This window comes from Chanodichthys erythropterus, chromosome 15, assembly GCF_024489055.1.
Source record: "Chanodichthys erythropterus isolate Z2021 chromosome 15, ASM2448905v1, whole genome shotgun sequence".
Lineage (NCBI taxonomy): Eukaryota > Metazoa > Chordata > Actinopteri > Cypriniformes > Xenocyprididae > Chanodichthys > Chanodichthys erythropterus.
The window spans coordinates 5,153,552-5,175,619 of record NC_090235.1 but is presented as its reverse complement, the minus strand read 5'-3'; the positions used below and the strand labels follow the sequence as shown (position 1 = coordinate 5,175,619).

Sequence of the window (22,068 nt, the reverse complement as noted above, 5' to 3'; positions counted from 1 at the left end):
TTAATCTCTTAGCCCTACTTTTTGCTCTTTAATTCATAACATATGGGTCTACATTCCATCTCCATTATCACGAAACACACAACAAACACAGCTTCAATCGCGGTGTCTTCCATCCCCCAGTTGTTGACGTTAGTAAATGCAGCACTGCAACCGGTGTGAATGCAACCAGAAAAATGGCCCGGGGGGAAAACTAGTTCTCAGGGAACCACCCTTGTGGCTAGTTCCTATAACTGAGTTCCTAGAACTATACGATGTGAAAGGGGATGTTGTACCCTGAAGGGTGTGTATCAGCATAATAATGCACCAATACACACAGCAAGACGTGTGATAGAAGGTTTGATGAACGTCTCCCATGGCCTGCAGAGTCACCAGATCTAAATATTTTTGAGCCACTTTGGGGTATTTCGGAGGAGCAAGTCAGAAAACATTTTCCTCCACCAGCATCGCATAGTGACCTGGCCACTGTTCTGGAAGAGGAATGACTTAAAATCCCTCTGGCCACTGTGAAGTACTTGTAATCTATCATTCCCAAGACAAAATGATGCTGTAATGGCTGCAAAAGGAGGCCCTACATGATACTAATAAATGATTGTGGTCTATATAAAATACATATGATATAAACATTATATTGTAAAGCATCACAAGAAAATATTTGTAAAATACTGAGTACTATGAGTATTATTTAGAGGTCCAACAGATCACAAAACTCACGGTTCAGATCATATTATGATTTTTGAGTCACAGATAACGCACAGATAACAGAGCACGACCACCGCATTAAATTCTCTTCTGCGTCTTCCAGTGCTAGAATGGTTTGAAATCTATTGAATGAATAAACTAGCAAGACAAAACACACATTTCACTCTATGGTGGTTAAACTTGCAATAAATCCATACCGACCAGACTCCACGATTCAGCACGCATGTGATTCGTGGAGTCTGGTTGGTATGGATCACATATCAACAATGATCTGTTTAACCCCAAGTGTTATTATTAAACAATAATACAATATAGAATTACAATTTATAAACACTGAAGGAAGGTCCTCACCCTGATATGGGTGGACACCATTGGTGTAGAGGGTTTCAGAGGCAGACTGGCCATTGGGAGGTGCAGGGACTTGTGGGTAACTGTTGACTGCGATTGGAGGCAGAGCAGGCACAGGTGTGGCAATGGCTGGAGGAGTGTTCGTACCTAGAGCAGAATGACCAATCACGAATACACAAATTTAATTAAATACAAGAACTCTTGGAAAGAACTTGGAATGTTAGATATGAAGGACCGACTTGATATTGTAGCAGACTTTCATTTACCTGAGGAGGGTGTGATTGAGGCGATGGGTGTGGCTATGATGCTGCTGGGATTGAGAGCAGCCAACTGCTGCATCTGCACCGCGGCAACCGTCGCCACGGGAGACAGATATGCGGACTGAGCCACCAAGGCCTGCTGTTGGACGAGCTGGTTATGACAAAAAGAAGAAAGAAAAAAAACAGTGAATCCAGGACTATGACATATAAAACTTTCAGCAGAGTCCTGTGTAGGGGTTGTACTAGGGTTATTAGGTCAATGCCATTTCAATTAGAACTTCCTGTGTGTAGAACAGAAAGTAATTATGGAAGTATTTCTGGTAACAAACCTAATACAACCTCCAGTTATTGCTTTAATCCCAATTCAATTCATCCCATTCTGTGAACTAAATCCTGGTACATACAGTGGCCGTAAAATTGTTGGCACATTTTATGTATGAACATCATTGCATTAGACAACAAGATATCAAATCAAGTAGAATTTAGTTTAAAGACAGATAGTGTTCTAAAAGTTTTGTTACATGTTAAATAAATAAATATGCTGACAAAAATATTTGGACATTAAGCTGTTGGCATGAATCTTATTTAGCTTATGTAAAGGCTGGAATACACTACACGACTTTTAACATCTAAACAGATTCTAAAACACTAGGCATCATAAACTTGGTTACAGAGAAAAACTGGACATCATACACTAAATGACTGAGGATCATACACTACAAGAATTTCAAATTGTTCCAAACACAACAAACTCACACAGAAACATGCATAGGTATATAAACATAGATGCCTCATTAGTGGCTGTTTCTATGGGCTGCCATACGTTAGCCGTCCGCCACATTGGAACGGTCAAAACACCGGTCCGTGAACACTCGAGAGCAAGTTGACTGTGCGTCTGCAACCGTAGTTAGACACATGTGTGAACATCTAAATCTGCAATAGACTTCAGCAGATGATTTTGCTAAGCTAACACAATACAACAAGACGAAAGCGCTAGCTAACACAACATTAAAAAGTTACCATAGTATAAAACCTGTAATATTGAGTTAATACAGATAAAAACACAAACCAGCACATTCTCACCTGTGAAATGTTGTCCCATTTCTTCAGGAATTTAAATCTCTAAGGTTTCACAACCAGAAGCTACTCATGTTGTGGCATCACTGATTCTTACTCTGAGTGACGACACACTGGCCGTTCCAAGATGGCGGACATGCCGACCTATCTGGAGCGGTCGAATGTGGCATTTACGTATATGTATCTACGTATGACGTGACGGATGACTTGTCCAATCCGGTTACGTTCACACAGTGTTTTCAGAGAATGCGGTTGTGAGTCCTGAATATTTACAGTTGTGATTTCGGTTTTAGAATGCAGTTGTCACTCCTGTATAACTGTGTTAAGGACTCAAATACAGGACTGACAACCGTATTCTGCTGCTGTGTGAACGTGGCCGTACACTACATTGTGTGTTCTAAATTTGCCTCAAAATATGTTTTGATATCCTCCGAATGGATGGAATCATAGTCTGAAGCAAAAAAAAAAAAAAAAAAAAAGAGTTTGTACCCACTACACATTTTCTGTATAATCTGTCAACTCCGACTGCCCAAAATCTGTAGACTTTCGCCAGCTATTGTCGACTTATCTAGACTGCAAATCGGGGCAACAATCTGAGCAAAAGTCGTGTAGTGGATTCCAGCCTCAATATGCACTACTGTTTAAAAGTTTGGGTAAATTCAGTGAGAGAATGAGATTTTTGTTCATATTGCTGACCAAGGCTACATTTATTTGATCTAATATACAATACAGACAGTAATATTGTGAAATAATATTATATTTTAAAATAACTTTTCTTTTTTGCATCATACGCTGCATTCACACCCTGTCATAATTACCATAGGCTCGAGATGACAACACGTGATGTTCTATTCAGAGCCGTTCATGTCCTCAGACTGAAAATTATGCGTTTCTATGGCGACACTATCAGTGGTCACGTGGTACAAGTAGGAGCTCTCAGAAAAGTCCCATCTTACAAGCTGCAATTACGAGCTCTACAAGGACGTGAACGATTTGCAAGTTGAAACCTCGAAATTACAGTAATTTCAACACGGCGTGAACGCACCTATCACTCCAGACTAGTGTCACATGATCCTTCAGATATCATTCTAATATGCTGATTTGCTGCTCAAGAAATTGTGGTGTTAGTGCTTACTGCCTGTGTGTAGGCGTTGTAGGCGCCCAGGTGTAGGCTCATGGGACTTATGACACCCAGCTGAGAGGCCACCTGCTGCATACGCCTGATTCCTCTCTCCTTCTCTGTGTCTGCAAACTTTACCACCAGACTAGAAGATGCACCCTGAGGGGATAAAGACAATCCTCATTCTCAAACATCCTCAAATAAAAGAAACTGAGAAGTTCTTGAGGTGAAATATGCAGTGGGTGATGTTAAAACAAAGCACAAAGTCTCAGTAGGGAATGAGTATGAGTATATGAACAATGGCATACTGTGTTGCGTTATGCTTGTAGGTGTGATAGTGGGAGGAATCCTGAATGTGAACGAAACACTAACCGGAAGAGTGCGGCTGCCGTGTAGAGCGCTAATGGCCGCCTGTGCTTCTGCGTTACTCTGATATTTTACAAATGCGCAACCTGCAACACAAAACACATCATTAGACAACACCAGCAAATGCATTAGGCTGACATTTTAGAAGTCATCAAGTGGGAGTAGTTAAACATCCAATTAAACAAATGAAATCATTTCAACAAGCTGAGGTTGGAACAAATGCCCACATTATTACCCAAGGCCTACATCTGTACATATGGAAGAGCAAAGTGAAACAGTTAATGATTTACTACAGCAGGTGCATCTGTTCCATTCACACTCACACGTAATTACCCAGAGCACACACATCCATCACTTTATAAATCACAGCATGTGCCAAACAGACTATCATTCATTAGCCAACATGCGCGTGCATGACCGAACACTCGCTGCTCCAACCCTACTAGTGTTGTATTACTACAAACGCTGGTACAGATGTGCTTTATTGTCTGCAATCGTACTGAAAGAGCCTTCAACTGGCAAGACTTGCTAAAATAATTGATTTGTTACAATTTATATTTATAATATGTGGTAAATTTGCAATCAATGCTCAAAATGTGATTCTGTAAAAAGAAAATGGGGTTCACTAAAAGAATATGTTTGTAAAGGAATGTTATAGAATAAAGAAAGAAGACTTAAACCATGTCTTTCAAACAAGAAATGCTAATAAATAAATAAATGTATTATTATCACAGTTTATAATAGTTTAATCAATTAATACAAATATAATAATAATAATGATGTATTATTATTATTATTAGTAGTAGTAGTAGTAGTAGTAGTAGTAGTAGCAGTAGTAGTAATATATAATAATCAATAAATAAAATATTTATAAATATTTGTCAGAATTTAAGCCTCATGACACACCTGGTTAACCCTAGCAGGGGAAGGATGCAGTGCATGTATTTAAATGTGGTTTGCGCACCTTTGCTGGCTCCGTCAGGCCCTCTGAGTACTGTGCACTCCTCTATACTCCCGAAAGGCTCGAACATTTTTCTGACATCTGTATCTGACAGCTGTTTCCCCAACATCCCCACAAACAGCTTCCTGTCTACATACAGAAAGACAGATCATGATAAGTATACATTTACTAGACAAATGGCAGTTTAAAATCATGTATCATTGTAAAGTGGTAATAACCATCAAATGATCTCTGGCAATATTTGTCACTCCATGCTAGTGTAATTTTCATGGTGCAATAACTTTATTGGCCACTAGAGGGCCCTAGAGGACTGTCGCTTGCTGACCAACACAAAGGCACTAGCTCATATTTTGTGTGTGTATTAATGCAGGATTAAAATGAAAGAACCATTTGCATTGTGTTTTGGATTGTGTTGACGTTTACATCCAATAAGAGATTATTAAATCAGTCTGTACGCATTCCACGTCCATTTAATGGGTTTAAAATGTTGAATTCTTGAATTATTAATACATTTTGCTGTGTGTGTGTCTACTTAGACATACTTTGAAGACAAAACTATCCCCATTAATGATTTGAATGTGACAAAACTTTCATTTGAAGACAAGCTCAAAGGTAAAAATTATTTATAATTCAAGGTAAAAATGATACATAAATTAAATCAAGACAATAGAATTCTATGGTTTATCCCTATAGTGTGTGTGTGTGTGTGTGTGTGTGTGTGTGTGTGTGTGTCCCAACAAAGATGGCAATATTCGAAATCCTTGTCCTTGTGAGGACATTTTTAGTTCCCCATAATTATAAATCTTACTAAGTGATGTTTTTTGAAAATGTTAAAAAGATGGGTAGATTTGGAGGTAGAGATAAAATATATAGTTTGTGCAGTATAAAAATTAATATGTCTATGGAAAGTGCCCATGTGTGTGTGTGTGTGTTACCTCCTCGGCCCTCACTGTCCGCTGGCTTCACTTGGATGGGGCGGTTCATCTGAAACACAGAGCACATGATCACATGATCAACTGTACTTAATAATCCAGCTCTTTCATTTCCTCTTCTGTTTGTGTGTGCGTTTATTGAATGTATGCGAGTGATGTAGATCTCAGGACCTGCCCATCTGCCTCAATATTCCCGAGTTAAAAGAAAAATCTCCACACTGGTCCTGCTTCTGTTCTGTTTGTGTCCCTTTATCTCTGCTCTCTGCTCTTTGTACTTGTTTGCCTCCATTTGAGGCCTAATCGCCATCTCTCACGTCCACTTTTATCTCTCATCAAGAATCGGTTTTATGCTCTTTCTCTCTCCATCACACCTAATCCTGCCCCTCTCTCTCTCTCTCTCTCTCTCTCTTTTTCTCAGGCACCAGGAAAAGCACACACCCACGCGGGATTGGGGAAGTGATGGGATTAAGCACGCTCGCTGGCTAATCTGGATTACAGACGCACGGCAGATTAAAACAGTGAGAGATTCTGGGCTTCTGAAACAGTGGAGAGAATGAGGCACCAGGGGAATGAGGGAGGGATGGTGATATGAGAGGAAAAAACACAAAAATAGAAAGAGGGAAAGAGAGAGGAAATGAGAGTGGAAAGGGAAAAAAATAAAGAAAAATTAGTGTGTATATAACCAATGTTGGGTGGGAAAAAACTCATTTGATAGTATTCATTTACAGGAATAAACAACATTTTAAAATATATATAAATTGAAAAACTTGTAATAATATTTCACAATATTATTGTTTTCACTGTATTTTTGATCAAATAAATGCATCATAATGTGAGCATAAGAGACTTTTACTTGTATGACAGTTATAAGTATAACCACAATTTGCTACAATACTGAACTGTAAAAGAAATGTGACAACACCTTACTAGTGAGTTATAAAGATATTACGTCCATATTATTCTCTAAAAAACAACCGTTAAATGATTGTTAGGACTAAATTCTTTTATTAAGGCAAAATTAATGGAAAATATGAATTAGCATGAACAGTAGATAGTATTAGCATTGAAATTCAAATGACATCGCAATTCTACATGGAATTGTTCAATCACTGCAGCTCTAATTTAAATAAATACAATTAGTAAAAGGAGTGGATGAGAGGCAAGGAGAGACGCTGTGAGCTAAATTACCCAAATCAACATAAAGGCGTTAATTATGCAGCAGGTGACATTTCGGCCCAATCCAGATCGCTTGGTTTTATCCGATCCAGCCGCGATCGCTCATTTGGGGTCCGTATAGATCAGGCATTCGCTTGCAATCACTCACACACACACACACAGAACCATATAAACCATACATAATGACTTTCACTATTTCACAGCACGCCAAAAATATATTACACGACTCACGGAGAAGGACGCAAACAGAAGGGCATTTATCAGGATGACTAATGAAGCAGGTCTCATTGATTGCTGCAGTAATGTAAAGCACTGTAAAGATCTCCAACACCCACTATACGTCTGTTCTGGATCAGTTCTTTTGCTTTCCTAGTGTAACTCCCTCTGGTGATTACTAATCTGATCTCAGTGTAAGAGCTTGTTTTGCAGCGCTTAAATCTGATTTGCCCAAATTGCTTTGTTTATCTTCAGAAAACACCAGCATACAGGGGAAAAATAACTTTTGAGGGTGTTTTATCATTGTATTGGGGGCAGCTGCTCCCAATTTAGTTCATACACAAGGTTCTTTTATGGTTCTTCCATCACTTTCAGCCAAGACATTTTTTTTCTTGAACACCCCCCAAACTCAAACCATTACTCGAAGAAAATCTTCTTTAATTCATAAGTTCACGTACATTCACAAGAGGAGCCATTTTATATGGCTTCAGATTCAGCGTCGATTGACGAAAACAATACTGTTTGATGTCATTAGTGTGCCTGAACAATACCATTCAAAAATTTGCCATGAACGCTAGCTTTTTTATTTGAAAGAAATTAAAGGGATACCCAAAAATAGAAAATTCTGTCATCATTTACTCCCCCACAAGTTGTATCAAACTTGTATGAGTTTCTTTCTTCTGCTGATTCATACAGGTTTGGAACAACTTGAGGGGGAGTAAATGATGACAGAATTTTCATTTTTGGGTGCACTATCCCTTATAATACTTTTATTCAGCAAGGGTGCATCATATTGGTTAAAAGTGACAGTAAAGACATTCATAATGTTAATGTTATTTCAAATAAATGCTTTTCTTTTGAACTTTCCCGAAGAACAAAATCATGATTTCCACAAAAATGAGAACTGTTTTCAACATTGATGATAAGAAGAAATGTTTCTTGAACATATTAGAATGATTTCTGAAGGATCAAGTGACAATGAAGACTGAAAATTCAGCTTTGCCATCAAAGGAATAAAATATATTCAGGTAGAAAATGTTTATTTTAAATTATGATTTAATATTTCACAATATTATTGTTTTACTGTATTTATGATCAAATAAATGCAGCCTTGGTGAGCATAAGAGACCTCTTTTGAAAACAAAACAAATAAAAAAAAAATCATACCGACCACAAACTTTTGATGGAAGGCAAAATGAGATTTGAAAAAAAAGCAGTGGATATTGCGATACAGCAAACAGCAGCTTGAATTCTTCATACAAAACTATTGTATGGCTTCAGAAGATTTGGAATACAGCAAACAATAAGCATGAAGCACTTATCATTTTCAGAGTTCAACAGCACCTGTACCCAAGACTGTGCACCCGTATTATTATGAATGGGAGAAAGTACAATGCACAATATGGCAGAATAAGTCCCGCCTTCTAAATAAGAGCCAATCGGTGATTAGTAAAGTCATCACGTCACTGCAGTGGCCGTTAGAAGCTCCGGTTCCTATAGAAACAGTCAGACGCAGTGATCCCAGACATACGATAATTATCGTATTTGTATGATAATTTTGATATCAGTACGATCAATAATAAAAAAAATCCCATAATGTATGATATTTTTAGAATTGTGTGACACTTCAAATGATGATCATTGTAAGGCCTCTCTATATTCATTGATCTAGCTGTAGATCCTCTATGTCATGATTGTAAGGAGAACTTGTATAGGCATGCCTTCTATCTCATCTCAGACATCACATATTCTCGGCCAATCATCGTGAAGAATGACTCTCTCTCGAGTTAACGTTCCTGCTGCTGCGCTTAGGTCAGTTGTTTCCCACCAAGGTACGGCCTAGCTATTTATGTATTGTGGTAATTTGCAGGTTGTGTCAAAAAGTTGTTGGTCTAGATAAATATCTGTATTCTGTAAGTTTGACTCATCAAGTCAAGTCTCCTTTATTTATAGAGTGCTTTTTACAATGCAGATTGTGTCAAAGTAGATTTACAGAGATAGAGGGAACATAATTTTGGCGGTACAGCAGCTAAAATAGTGTGATTGTCCAGCTTAAGTAAGTTCAGTATTGATTCCTTCTTTTGTAAAAATCATTAGTTATCAATTTAGTTCATTTAAATATACTAAAACTTGTGTACGATAATCTTTTTCCAAAATACGATAATTTTGAGCTTTTGGAATGATACTTGGACTTTTCCAATCTGGCAACAATGGTCAGACACACACTTCCTATAGAGACGCGTACTTAAGACTGCAAATGCACATTAGCTTGAGCCTTAAAAATGACATTTTTTTGTCATGATTCGAGCTTTTAGAAACCAAATTTATGTGACAGTTGTTGTCAGATTTCACATTGGTGATTTCAAATATGAAATTTCATCCAAAAGCTTGGCGAACAGCTTTGGAAAAGTTTTCCCATTCAAAGAGAATGCCCGAGAGGTATTTCAAAGATGGCCGTCGAGTGAAATGACTTGTCTTAAAGGGTTAGTTCACCCAAAATGTTTTGAAATTGGCCCATATAGATATTGTCTTTATTTTTTTGGTGCACAAAAAGTATTCGTATCGCTTTATAATACTAAGATAGAACCACTGAACTCACATGAACTGTTTCAAATATGTTTTTAGTACCTTTATGGACCTTGACAGTTTGAATGGCTTTGCTCTCAATAGAGCCTCACTGAGCCATCGGATTTCATCAATAATATCTTCAATTGTGTTCGGAAGATGAATGAAGGTCGGCTGTAGAACGACATGAGGGCGAGTAATAAATGACATTATTTTCATTTTTGGGTGAACTAACCCTTTAAAAGGGACTTTGCCTGTACTCATTCACTTCCACTGCACGGTAAAGATTCACCAGAAAATTCAAAACATGACACTGAATAAAGGATGACAGAATTTTCATTTTTTGGTGAACTGTTCCTTTAAAAGTTTAGATCAAAGTATTGATCAATCAAAAGAGGAAAAGTGAAGCCCTCCTGGGTTCAGGTTTTCTAAGAACCGATAAGTTCTCTTATGACATCAGGCTGTAGACCCATTTTTAGACCTTTATTTTCAAGAGTGTATAACACACGTCAGGTAGCTGGCCAACTGTTGACTGTATGAGCACTTTGAAATGGTCAGCAAAATGGATTAGGTTAATGACTGTGCCATTTTGGATTCATTTTCGGAAAGGAGCCAACTCACATCAAGGTTGAGACCAGGGAAACAGCTAACTCGTTTAACATGCATAATCCAACAGGAAGATGGCACATCAAACCAAAACAATACTAAAAAGCATAATTTCTGTTCTGATACACTGGGCGGTACAGGCTACAGAGGTACAAAAAAATCTTTGAGGAGCTTTATTCGCATCTTTCCTTGCACTGTGATGAGTCACGGAGCTTCAAGTATTACAGAAAGGAAAAACAGAGACAGTGGCAGAGAACAAAAAGGAAAGGGTGAGGAGAAAGGGTACAAAAGGACGAAAGAGAGACGGGAACAGACAAGAAAGAGTGGGAGAGAGAGAGACCGAGAGAGAGTCGTGGCACTGCCACTTCAGGTCGGCACGGCAACCAACCCTCTGTCACCATGACAACGGTGAGATGAGCTACCCAGCAGGTAAACAAGGTTGCCCCAGACGACGAAGGGAGGGGAAGGTAGTGATGAGAAAAAAAGAACAAGAGAGACAGGGGAAAAAAAAAATAGGGCGATGGAGGGATCAAAATGGATGAAAAGTGAGTCTCTGCGAATATATTTATGAGAAAGGAAAATAGAGAAAGACAGAGATAGACAGATAAAAGTAGCGGGTGTAACTGCTATGGTTGCCAAAGCAACAGAGGCAGTGAAGACTCTCTATTATCTAGCCGAAAGAAACCTGTTGGCTTCCACAAACGCTGCTCGACAATGAAAACCAAAGACAACCTCACCTAAACTCCTTATAACCGCACTAATCATTACAGGGGACAATTTAAAATTGCATTTACATTCATTAAATCTACTTTGCTATATACACTACCATTCAAATGTTTGGAGTTGGTAAGATTTTTCACTATTTTTTTTAAATAGTAGTTAAATATTTAAAGACAAAAATATAGTAAAAACACTAATATTGTAAAATACACTCTTAAAAATGAAGGTTCCAAAACTGGGTTTTCACAAAGAACCCAAAAGAGTTCTTAAAAGGACCTTTTTTTCTTTGTGTGAAGAACATTTTAATAATCTAAAGAACCTTTTTCCACAATAAAGAACCTTTTGTGGAATGGAAAGGTTCTTCATGGAACCATAAATGCCAATAAAGAACCTTTATTTTTAAGAGTATATTATTATAACTTAAAATAACCGTTTTCTATTTTAAAATGTTTTAAAATGTAATTTATTGCTGTGTTGGAAAAGCTGAATTTTCAGCATCATTACTCCAGTCTTCAGTATCATATGATCCTTCAGAAATCATTCTAATATGCTGATTTGCTGCTCAATAAACATAATCAACTTATTCTTTACTGTCACTTTTGATCAATTGAATGCATCAGTGTTGAATAAAATAATTAATATCTTTAAAAAAACAAAATGAATGGTGATACCACTAACAGCCCCCCCCCCCCCCCAAAAAAAAACAAAAAACAAAACAAAAACAAAATGTATGAACATAACCCAAAAGTATAAAATATTTAATATTATATATTTTATATTAAAGTAAATCATTAAATAATATTTTAATAATTCACTTAATTAAACTGTAAAATGACCGATGCATTCAAAAACCAAGACCCAATAAACATAGGCTTTTGTTGTGTACGATAAAATATGTGTTGTAGCAGACAAGTGTAATCGTCTGCTTACAAAAATAGAAAATACCAAAAATATATTCATTTAACCTCTCTCCGTACATGCCATTAGAAGCACAGGTCATAACCATCGTTTGGTTCGTCTACCAGGAAAAAACTCCATTGACATGATGAGCACACACACTTAATCTGCGCCTTGATCTGAGGCCAGGGATTTCAGTGGGATTATGGGATATTAAATCCATAGATTATTCAATCAACTGACATTTACTCTGCCGCCACCCTCCATGTAGTGCCTCGAACACATATACAAACAAATCAGTTTGACCTGTAAAATACCTAAACGCATCTGAAATAAAATGTGAAGACACACCCAAATTTGTCTTTTTTATTCATAGAAACTAATGCACAATATGAGCAAAATGCAGAAAGCCAATGACTCATAAGAGCTAAAAAATCAGATCACACTTCACGTTCACTCATTCACACACATGCTATATGCCTGCAAGGCATGATGTTTGTTCATACTCCCAAGTTTCTCTGCATGGAAAGAATGACTCTGTGTGTGTGTGTGTGTGTGTGTGTGTGTGTGTGTGTGTGTGTGTGTGTGTGTGTGTGTGTGTGTGTGTGTGTGTGTGTGTGTGTGTGTGTGTGTGTGTGTGTGTGTGTGTGTGTGTGTGTGTGTGTGTGTGTGTGTGTGTGTGTGTGTGTGTGTGTGTGTGTGTTTGATTTGCACTCAAGCTAGCTCAAGAGGATCTCTCTTGCGACTTGTCAGTGTGTGTGTGTGTGGTGGCAGATGTTAAATTAGGTGTGTATCCACACAAAGACTATTCTCAATCTTGCCTCTGTACCCATCATGCAATGCTGGCCATTGCATTGAGCTGGTTCCCTAGCAACCCAGCATCCCTTGTCCCAGCCGTCTCCTGGCAACAGGACCTGCGACCGTAATCAACCTGCGCGCCACCCCACCCCCAATATATTCCACTCTCTTTCTTTCCAATCTCATTTTTTTCTAGCTTATTCTTTCAGCCGCTCCATCCATTTCCCATTTTATAACAAACACATTTACAACAGAATGGCATTCAAAAAATATGCCATTTCATGCCCATTAAACATGCCAAATATAACACGATACTAATGTTTCTTATACTCAAACACAAAATTCTACATTTAATATAAACCCATTCAGTTTAAAAAAAGATGACAAATAACATGGACTTTAACTAATTCAACATTAAAGGCTTAGTTCACCCAAAAATGAAATTTCTGTCATTAATTACTCACCCTCATGTCATTCCACACCACACCCGTAAGAGCTTCATTCATCTTCGGAACGCAAATTAAGATATTTTTAATGAAATCCGAGAGGTTTTTTATCCCCCATAGAAAACATAATTACCACATTCAAGGTCCAGAAAAGTAGTAAAGACATGGTTAAAATAGTCAACGTGACTACAGTGGTTCAACCTTAATGTTATGATGCGATGAGAATACTTTTTGTGCGCCAAAACGAAAAAAAAACAACGACTTTTGTGTTCTGAAGATGAACGGGTGTGGAACGACATGAGGGTGAGTAATTAATGACAGAAATTTCATTTTTGGGTGAACTAATCCTTTAAAGGTGTGTTACGTACAAATGACTAGTGTTCGAAATAGGTACTGCAGTCCAAATTCAAAATATTATTTGCCCCGCCCCCTACTTCTCAGACGCGGATTGCCAGCTTGAGGACACACAACAGGAGCGAGCGCAAATGACAATGAAAGCCAAGGAGACTTACACACTGTAAGTTTATTTAGTTGATTTATCCACGTTTTAATATGCTGTCGTTCATAGAGATTTTTTAGATGGGTGCAGAGGTTTTTTTTGTCGGGTAGAATCTGCGATTGTCTGACCCAGCTTGTTTGCTGGTTTCCATGGCTGCAATACGTGGTTTTTTCCGCCAACTGGCAACCTGTGATGTCGAAATACTATTGGATAAACTGGCAGCACACGGTTTCGCACAGACCAAAACAAAGACAGACATTCCGACACGGAACGCACAAATATCTGACTATAGCATTGGTTTTCTGAGAAAAAAGTAGGTGAACTTAGCATGTTTCCTAAATATCTGCAAACAGTATTTTTATGCTTTAGTATAGTGAAAATCTTACATACAGCACCTTTTAGATAAATTTATATGAATGAATAAGGGACAATGTATGATTTAGGTGCTACAGATGGCCATCATTTATTTTAAGTTAATTTTTATTCACTTTTGGCAGTTAACTTAAATGTTATAAGGAAATAACACTGCACACCGAGTACAAATATTCCATTATTATTTATTATTATGCAGACATCGAAACTGCATGTATGATAATCCTATAAGAATTAGAAAAAGGCCTTTAAATAGCATGGCATACTTTTAGACAATGAAAAGCCATCTTGTCTGGATGATTAAAGCACCTAAAATCTTCATTCTTGAAATAATCAATAAGCTCTAATCAATTAGCCTGTTTCAAATGTGCCAATCACTAGACCTTAAGCAATTACAATGGTAACAGACTTAAAACTGTCAGCGTCAACGCCTGCTTAAATAGAAAAAGACGGATGGGGCGGGGGAGCATGTGTGAAAATGGCACTGCTTGGAAAATGGAGATGTGCAATGGTTGGGCTTGCTAACTCCGTATGCATATCAAATTCTGAATGTAGCACATTCAAACAAACTCGCTTTTGCCAAGCAAACAGACCTCATATGAGTGATGCTTGCAAAAGCGCTGATGTCTAACACCCTGCCAACATTGGAGATGCTGTCCTACTGATTGAGATAGGGATGCTACTTTATTTTTGTCTATGGGAACCAAATGCTAAGTGGAAGAGGAAAGAAATGGATTTCAACACTCACTTAAAAGTACATATACATATTTGTTTGCTACTCTTTACAGATCAGATCAACTTGGCTCTCATTTTGTAAAAACAAACAAATAAAAGTTATAGTACATAGTTATGCACTTAAAATCCTTGTGTGTTTGCCCCATTGACTTCCACTGTAAGTACTGTTTGTAATTTGCACTTTCATAGTAAATATCCTTCATTTGAAACAACAGTGCCTGGTAAAAATAGGTATAGAATATTTATGTTTTAAAAAATCATCATGGACACTTCAAATTGAAAATTCGATATGACCTTATTACTCATCAGGAAATCTGCAAATGCCATATTCATCATTTAGTGCCTTTATGGCTTTTCCTGAGCAACAGTATTGATCTGGGACACATTCAGAAAGAAGACAGATTACAGCCAGCTAACAAGCTCTTAAGATTGCATGATTTGTTGCAGACAACGAAAACCAACCAAATCAAGAGAGGAAGTAGGATGGACCCAAGAGGATCTGCTGTTTGTGACTTTATTATAATAAATGTCTGACCATCTGAACACTACTACAAACATAAAGTGGATGAAAAGGGCAGTATTTGCTTCGCATTGAAAAGCAGAAAATGCCCATTAGCTAGTTTATTTTATGTCTCAATGGTGTGAAAAAATCTGTGGATACATGTCCATCAGATTAAGTTCTGCTCTCACGGAGTGTGTAATCATCAAAGGCCACACACATGCACGCACACACACACACACTTGCTAGCAGATGTCTGTCTTTAAGCTCATGGACGTCCGCCGCCGACCCCCTCACCACCACCACCCGTGGCTCATTATGTCAAATTTTCTTTCATTTCCCCCCTTCCCCCAATTCACCCCTCCATCTTCCCCCCTTTTCACATATCCGTCCAATTTCTCTTTAATTAGACCTACTTTCACCTCTCTCCCTCTTTCACACTCTCGAACCCTGTAACCCTTCAATTCATCTGAACAATGGACTCATCCTGCCTAGATGTGAGTATAGACACTGACACTTAAGTCAAATATACTTAATCTCGTAGTTCTGGAAAGGAAACATGCGAGCGCTTGCGATTTCACATTTAAATCATCCGATCCTGTTAGTCTGATATTATCGCTTGACTTTTTTTTATGTGTAAAAAGTATAGTAATATGAGTTTACATACACCACTTGGACGTTGATAGTACATTTCGTACATACACGTAAGTTTTTCACATCAGTATTTGTAAAACACATGCACTGAACAAAACATGACACATATTTTAAAGGTATACAACCACCAATCTTATCTTAATTGAATTTCTGAGTGCCCTAAACATACTACAACGGAAATCAGAATGAGCACATTGTACTAAACTACAAACAAACATCCAGACATTCACTCTCACACACTCCATCCCCCTCTCTAATAACACCTGCCCTCCCTTCCCCCACAACAAAGGCACAACAGACGCTCTTTTAAAACACATGCGTTCAGATGCACAACAACTCGTCCCAAACATGAAAATGCCAAAATTTGTGCACGCACACATCACAGACAGACATTTAACTGCCAATTTGCTATCCATAACCAATGGGAACGCTGGCTCGATAGAGATCGGGCGTAATTTGATGCGTTGAATCAAAATTATAATAGTAAAAACAACATTAATAGTGCAAACACAAGCTATCTGGTCTGTCCTGCTGATCTACTACTACGTCTTGCTTTCTTGTCACAAATTTTGAGGCTGAGGCAGGAATAAAGCTGTTCCTGAAACAGCAAATAAAACAAAACACAAAAAACCCTATGTGAAAGCTGATATTTATCTCAACTGAAGTCAGATAGGATCCAGCTGAGTCACATTTTACCATAAATCGCCAACACAACAACTGTTCCAAATTCATCTGTTTTTTTAGCCCTGTGGTGCACTAGCTGCAGTTAGGAGGAGGCCAAAAAGAGTACAATTTGAGATGTGGCCAATTATAAAATAGAGGAAACGGGTGACCGAAGGTGTGTAAGTGTATGTTTAAAAGCTCGAACGAACGTGTGTGCGTGTGCCGAAGTGTCTTGGACGACGCCCCCCACTTTGTCGGGCAAGCGGGGCCATGTGATAAACAGAGCTAAGCAAACACGTTGGGATGGCAACGATAGGCAAAGAGTGAGAGATAGAAGAGATGGGGAAAGATAAGAGGGGGAGGAGGAGGAGGAGATTGTGGGATTTAAAACCAGAAAGAGGACTCCAGGTCTCCATTCTCCTCCTCTGTCTACAATCACTGCGAGCCTCTCACCTGAAATTAAACATAAGGCCAGGTGCCACTCCAGCCATGCCATCTGTTCAACCCCTCCTTCCCCTGTCTTCCTTTAACTCTCCCTTCAATACATTGCTCTCAGCTGATCATTTATTCAGAGTTTCAATATTAGCGAAACTAGAATGGTTTTTGTTTGACATTTTTCACTTGTCCAAACAAGCAGTCTAAAAAATGCATGAAATATGATTATTACAAATCCCAAACCCCTTTTGTATGTTTAGAATTTCAATTAAACATTTTTAAGATCAGTTTTTTGTCATTAAGGACACAATATGTGAATGTAATGACATATGCAATACGCAGTGTCTATATTTTCTAAATTCACTCATCACTCTTTCCCTATATAGTGAACTCTGTGGGTTTCACTATGTAGTGATTATAGTTAATGTGTGAAAAAGATAACAGTTTTAGACACAAATTCATGAATAAAATGCACCTCATGAGTTCAGCATCATGGTAAGATGTCATGATGTTCGTAAGCAGAGGCATATTTTTCTACTTCTTATTCCACAATGATAGCTCCTCCAAGTTTATGCAAAGCGAACAGTAAGTCGTTACTATAGCAAATTACGTAGAAAATGCAAATATTAATAGGATAATTATTCACCCCAAAAATTTAAATTAAAATGGCATCATTTAAGATGATGTTTTGAAGAATGTTTAAACCATTTTTGTCCAAAGTAACTAAAACTAAAGATTTTTCATTAATTGAAATAAAGCTGAAATAGAACAAAATATAATTATTAGATGAAATAATTAAACTTAAAAACATTAAATAAAAATTACTAAATCTGAAAAAGCACAAAAGAACATAAATGACTAAAAATAAAATGAGAACTAAAAAAATACAAATAAATTCTAGTTAAAAATATTATTAAATACTATAATAAAATATACTAAAATAAAACTGTAATGAAACCAATTGGATCTAAAACGCGGACCAAAAAAATACTTTGTTGTGTTTCGCAGAAGAAGAAAGTTTCATGAGGGTGAATAAATGATGACAAAATTGTCATTTTTGGTTGAATTATCCCTTTACTTACACTATTTGAACATGCGGATACATTTTCATCGCTTGCAAACTGACAATGCAAACAGTGAGTCTTATAGATCAAATCTGGAAAACAAATCTGAATTCAGTCCAGTGTGAACAAAGCCTGAGGGAAAAAGAGAAAAGGTGAGAAATGAAGGTTCCAAGCCAATTTCTGTCTTATCTTATCTGTCTTTCTCCCCTCATCGTGGTTACAATTCCTATCTCGCCCGCACACGCACTACTCTAAACACACATCACGCAGCGTTGCCGGAGCGATCTGCTATGATTGACAGGTTGGGGGCGGGGCCTGATCTGAATGGCAGGTGCCATGAGCTGGTAATAATGCTACACAGCTGGGCTGTCTGCGTGTGTGTGAAAAAAGAAAGAAAGAATGAAAGACAGAGAAAGAGGAAGAGAGATTTCTCTTTGGGGGGGGGGGGGGGGGGGGGTTGTAGTTCTTAATAACATGGTTCCCTTTCGTACCTCAGGGGGGAGGTTTGAACACCGTCTTACCAGACTTAGGTGAGGGGGGTAGACTAATAGAAGGATGGAGGGACGGAGAAGGAGGAGAGAGGATTTAAAGCCCAGGGAACCCGCTGATCTACGCCTGGAGAGGTCACAAAGGTCAGACTACTGTCATGCTAATAATGGGATTTGTTCTGGAGTTACTCTTCAGCACACATGCGCATAACGTTACTCACCATAAGGAAAAACAATTTAAACAGATGCTCAGAAACATTGGCTCTCTGAAACTACGACAGAACGTGGTTTACTTTGCTCGAACTTTGATTTAATTTTGTCGATTCTTACACTAATCAACCAGCCTTTGATGTTACGTGATGTGACATAAGGAGTAATAAAGCCATATATCCCTTCATTAGCCTACGTCTGGTGGGACCACAGTTGGCTCAGATGCACCAAAAGCTTCTGTTTGGCCGCTCAGTCCACATAGTGTCTCAGCTTTTACGACATGCAGCTTCCTCTAGTGCAAATTAAACTCGCTTAAATAGAATTTGAGGGGAAGCAAAAGATCCCCTGTGGGTTTGCTTGCTTCAAGTCTAATCAACAGGAAAAAAAACATCATGCGAGCACTGAGCGTATAGTTGTATTAATTCCTCATTAAATCTCAAAACAGACCGTATAATCTCATCCTCGAGTTCTATACGTTGACGTCAAGTACATTCGACTCGCAACACCGCACATAATGATCCTGTACATCTGGCAAATCTAAAATGTAGGTGATTTACGGATGAAAACATAAAAAGGCATTAAAGAAGATGAAGAGATTGGAGGTTTCTGAATTTACAGGTTGCCCGTCACGGCTCTGGCACGGCAGATGGCCTAACAGCTAATCAACGACTTCAGAGAGCGACATGATCGCGGATGCCTTCAAGGATTGTGCCCTCCTACATACCTAATTAAAGTCTGTTCAGTCAACACAGATTTCCACAGATCCTGTTTCCTGAACCATATAATATGTTGTTTCTACTTTTAGAAACAACTTCATGTTCCCCGGTCTTGCTAGAAGAGCTTTATGATCAAATATTCAATCTCTGTGTGCTACGTATAGACAATTGGAAATGTTTGTCTGATTTGAATAAATCAATTTTTTATACAGCCCCCCTCCGCATTCACGTCATTAACAGCGACGACTCACCCCTGGCAATGTCTTCTGCTCGTGCAGTGCATTCTGGGCCTTCAAGGCTGACTCCCTTGCACAGTACGTCAAGAACGCACACCCTAAAGAGGGAACAAGAATACAACGTGGGATGTAAAAATAAACACGCAGCAAACTTAGGCAGTCCATGCATATCAAGCAGTGTTTTGCAGACATAAAAGGATATGACAACTGTGACTAAGAGATGGAAAAACGTTGAACAATTTGTTTTCTCACCACAGATGCATTTTCTATGAATAGATTTCTTTATCTAAGAAAGCTAGAGCATTGGAAGCAAACTCAGAATGAGGTGTCAAACTAAATGTTAAAGTTTTTACACATTAAAGCACAGTATATGTCCAACTGTCAAAGGAGACCTCACTAGAGACGTTTCTCCTCAGATATGAAAATGAAACTCATCTAGCACCATTAAGTCTCCCATCTCCCCTTGAGACTGTCCGTTCAATAGAGCCGCGTCAATCTCGTTTAATTACCTTTGTGCATTCCCGTGTACTTGTCCTTGATCACAGTAAGCTCATAGATCTTCCCAAACTGCTCAAAGATGGGCTTCAGGTCCTTCTCTTCCAGATTCCGCGGGATCTGGCCAATGAAGAGCTTGATGGCGTCGGCCTCCTTCATTAGGACAGCTTCCTAAGGGGACGGAGCGGCAGCTGCGCCCGGGGTTTCAGCACTGGAGAGCGGCTCAGCGGCGGAGGAAGAGTCGCGATGTTAAACACGAGTCCCGGTGGAAAGGTTTGAACCGTGACAGCTCTGCGGGGGAAAAAACATTCTCAAATAACGCTTAAAAAACCCTGCACACTTAAAATACTTGCCAATACTTTATAATAATGTCCATTAACAAGATTTAGATTTGTAAAAGGACACGTGACGCTTGTAAAGCAGCCAAAGAAAAGTGTTAAAGGGATTTTTTTTTTAATTCGGTTTACAGCACAGTTAGCCAAACGCCTTTAAACTAAGCATTAAAGCTTTTATTATATAACATTATCTGTGAAATATATAATGAATAAAGTGATAATTAAGTTTTGCCAATGTACCGTGCGATAATGATAAAGCGCTGAAGCGGTCTACTGTTGCTATGGTTACCCCCCTCACACCATTCCTCTTCGTGAGCGAAAAATATGATTTGGAACTTGTGGAAACGTTTTAAAATAATATAATACGCACTATTATGCGTTATTAAAAGTAAAACATGACTTTTAATCTTAGCCTCGGCTATGTTACAATATGAAGGCAGCTACTTAATTAGATGTAAGAAAGAAAGACCAATCACAACTCAATATGCAAATGAATAAAAGAAAGACCACCAATTGCCATTCAGTATGTCAGAATTACAATCTTCCATGTCGGTCGATTTTGAATGGAAAACATTCTCACACAATGGCAGATCTTACATTTCTTTAAAGTTATAACGTGTATAAATAAACAGATAGCAAACGCTATCCAAAGCTTAAATTATCGACAAAACAAAGTTTGAATGAAGTGCATAATATTATAGAGCACAATAAGGATGGAAGCACTGAATACGATGCTTATCAGATTTGTGATGTAAATATGAACATTTTTAGATATTTGAATATAGGCTACATTAATAATATGTTTTAATGAATGCATTATATTTAAGATACTACAACGTGCTACCAAAACACAGAATAAGAGTGATCTATATAAAGGAATTTTAAGATAATAAAATGTTATAGTAGAACAAAGAAACTTATATTACCAGCTCTGGCAATAGAGCGCATAAAAACTGAATGCAATAAAATAAAAATGCTTATAAATATTGACGGATATCCCCGTTGCTTCTTTGTTTAATCCACACTGGAGGCTCAGGCGTATGTGGCTCTTTGTCACGACACCAACTGCACATACGCACATACATGACAGAGAACAAAAACACACAAGTATCCATGCAACTTCACGCCTTCAAATCAATAAAGACTGAAAGAAGTTTATTCAAATCTTCCGAGCTCCCTGGTGTGTGTGCAAAGGCGAAAATTGCTCTCGTTTCCTTCCCTCTCTCTCTCTCTTTTGTTAATCCCAAGGGGATGTTTGTTTATTTGCTGTCTTTCTGCCTGGTTGTAGAATATGGTCTGATAATCTACGTGCACAGATAAAAAGAGCTGATGGAGAACGCAAACCAGTGAACATTCAGCTAAATCCGTGCATCTGTCACCCTTGAATCGTCTTGGTTTTTGTCTGTCTGTGCCCTCTCAAATATCTCCTGTTGACTAGAATACATGCAGGAATCAATGTAAGTATACATGCGAATAAAAT

The 22,068-nt window shown here is 38.1% G+C and overlaps 1 protein-coding gene across 4 annotated transcripts in view; it reads right to left on the bottom strand.

The window, feature by feature from the left end:
- The window catches only part of LOC137037931 (CUGBP Elav-like family member 3), a 72,273-nt gene that overhangs the window by 8,361 nt on the left and 41,844 nt on the right, over window positions 1–22,068 (bottom strand). The window contains exons 1-10 of one of the 4 annotated variants that reach the window (XM_067412349.1): window positions 21,515–21,730; window positions 20,268–20,544; window positions 19,774–19,856; window positions 5,767–5,815; window positions 4,835–4,960; window positions 3,877–3,956; window positions 3,520–3,663; window positions 2,098–2,202; window positions 1,314–1,458; window positions 1,051–1,194 (exon numbers count right to left, since the gene is read on the bottom strand). In XM_067412349.1, the coding sequence (XP_067268450.1) occupies window positions 1,051–1,194; window positions 1,314–1,458; window positions 2,098–2,202; window positions 3,520–3,663; window positions 3,877–3,956; window positions 4,835–4,960; window positions 5,767–5,815; window positions 19,774–19,856; window positions 20,268–20,412 (1,021 nt within the window). In that variant the 5' untranslated portion in view covers window positions 20,413–20,544; window positions 21,515–21,730. Of the gene's footprint in view, window positions 1–1,050; window positions 1,195–1,313; window positions 1,459–2,097; window positions 2,203–3,519; window positions 3,664–3,876; window positions 3,957–4,834; window positions 4,961–5,766; window positions 5,816–19,773; window positions 19,857–20,267; window positions 20,545–21,514; window positions 21,731–21,995; window positions 22,023–22,068 lie in introns of those variants that run through there. The other 3 variants (XM_067412350.1, XM_067412347.1, XM_067412348.1) reach the window with 3 other exon arrangements.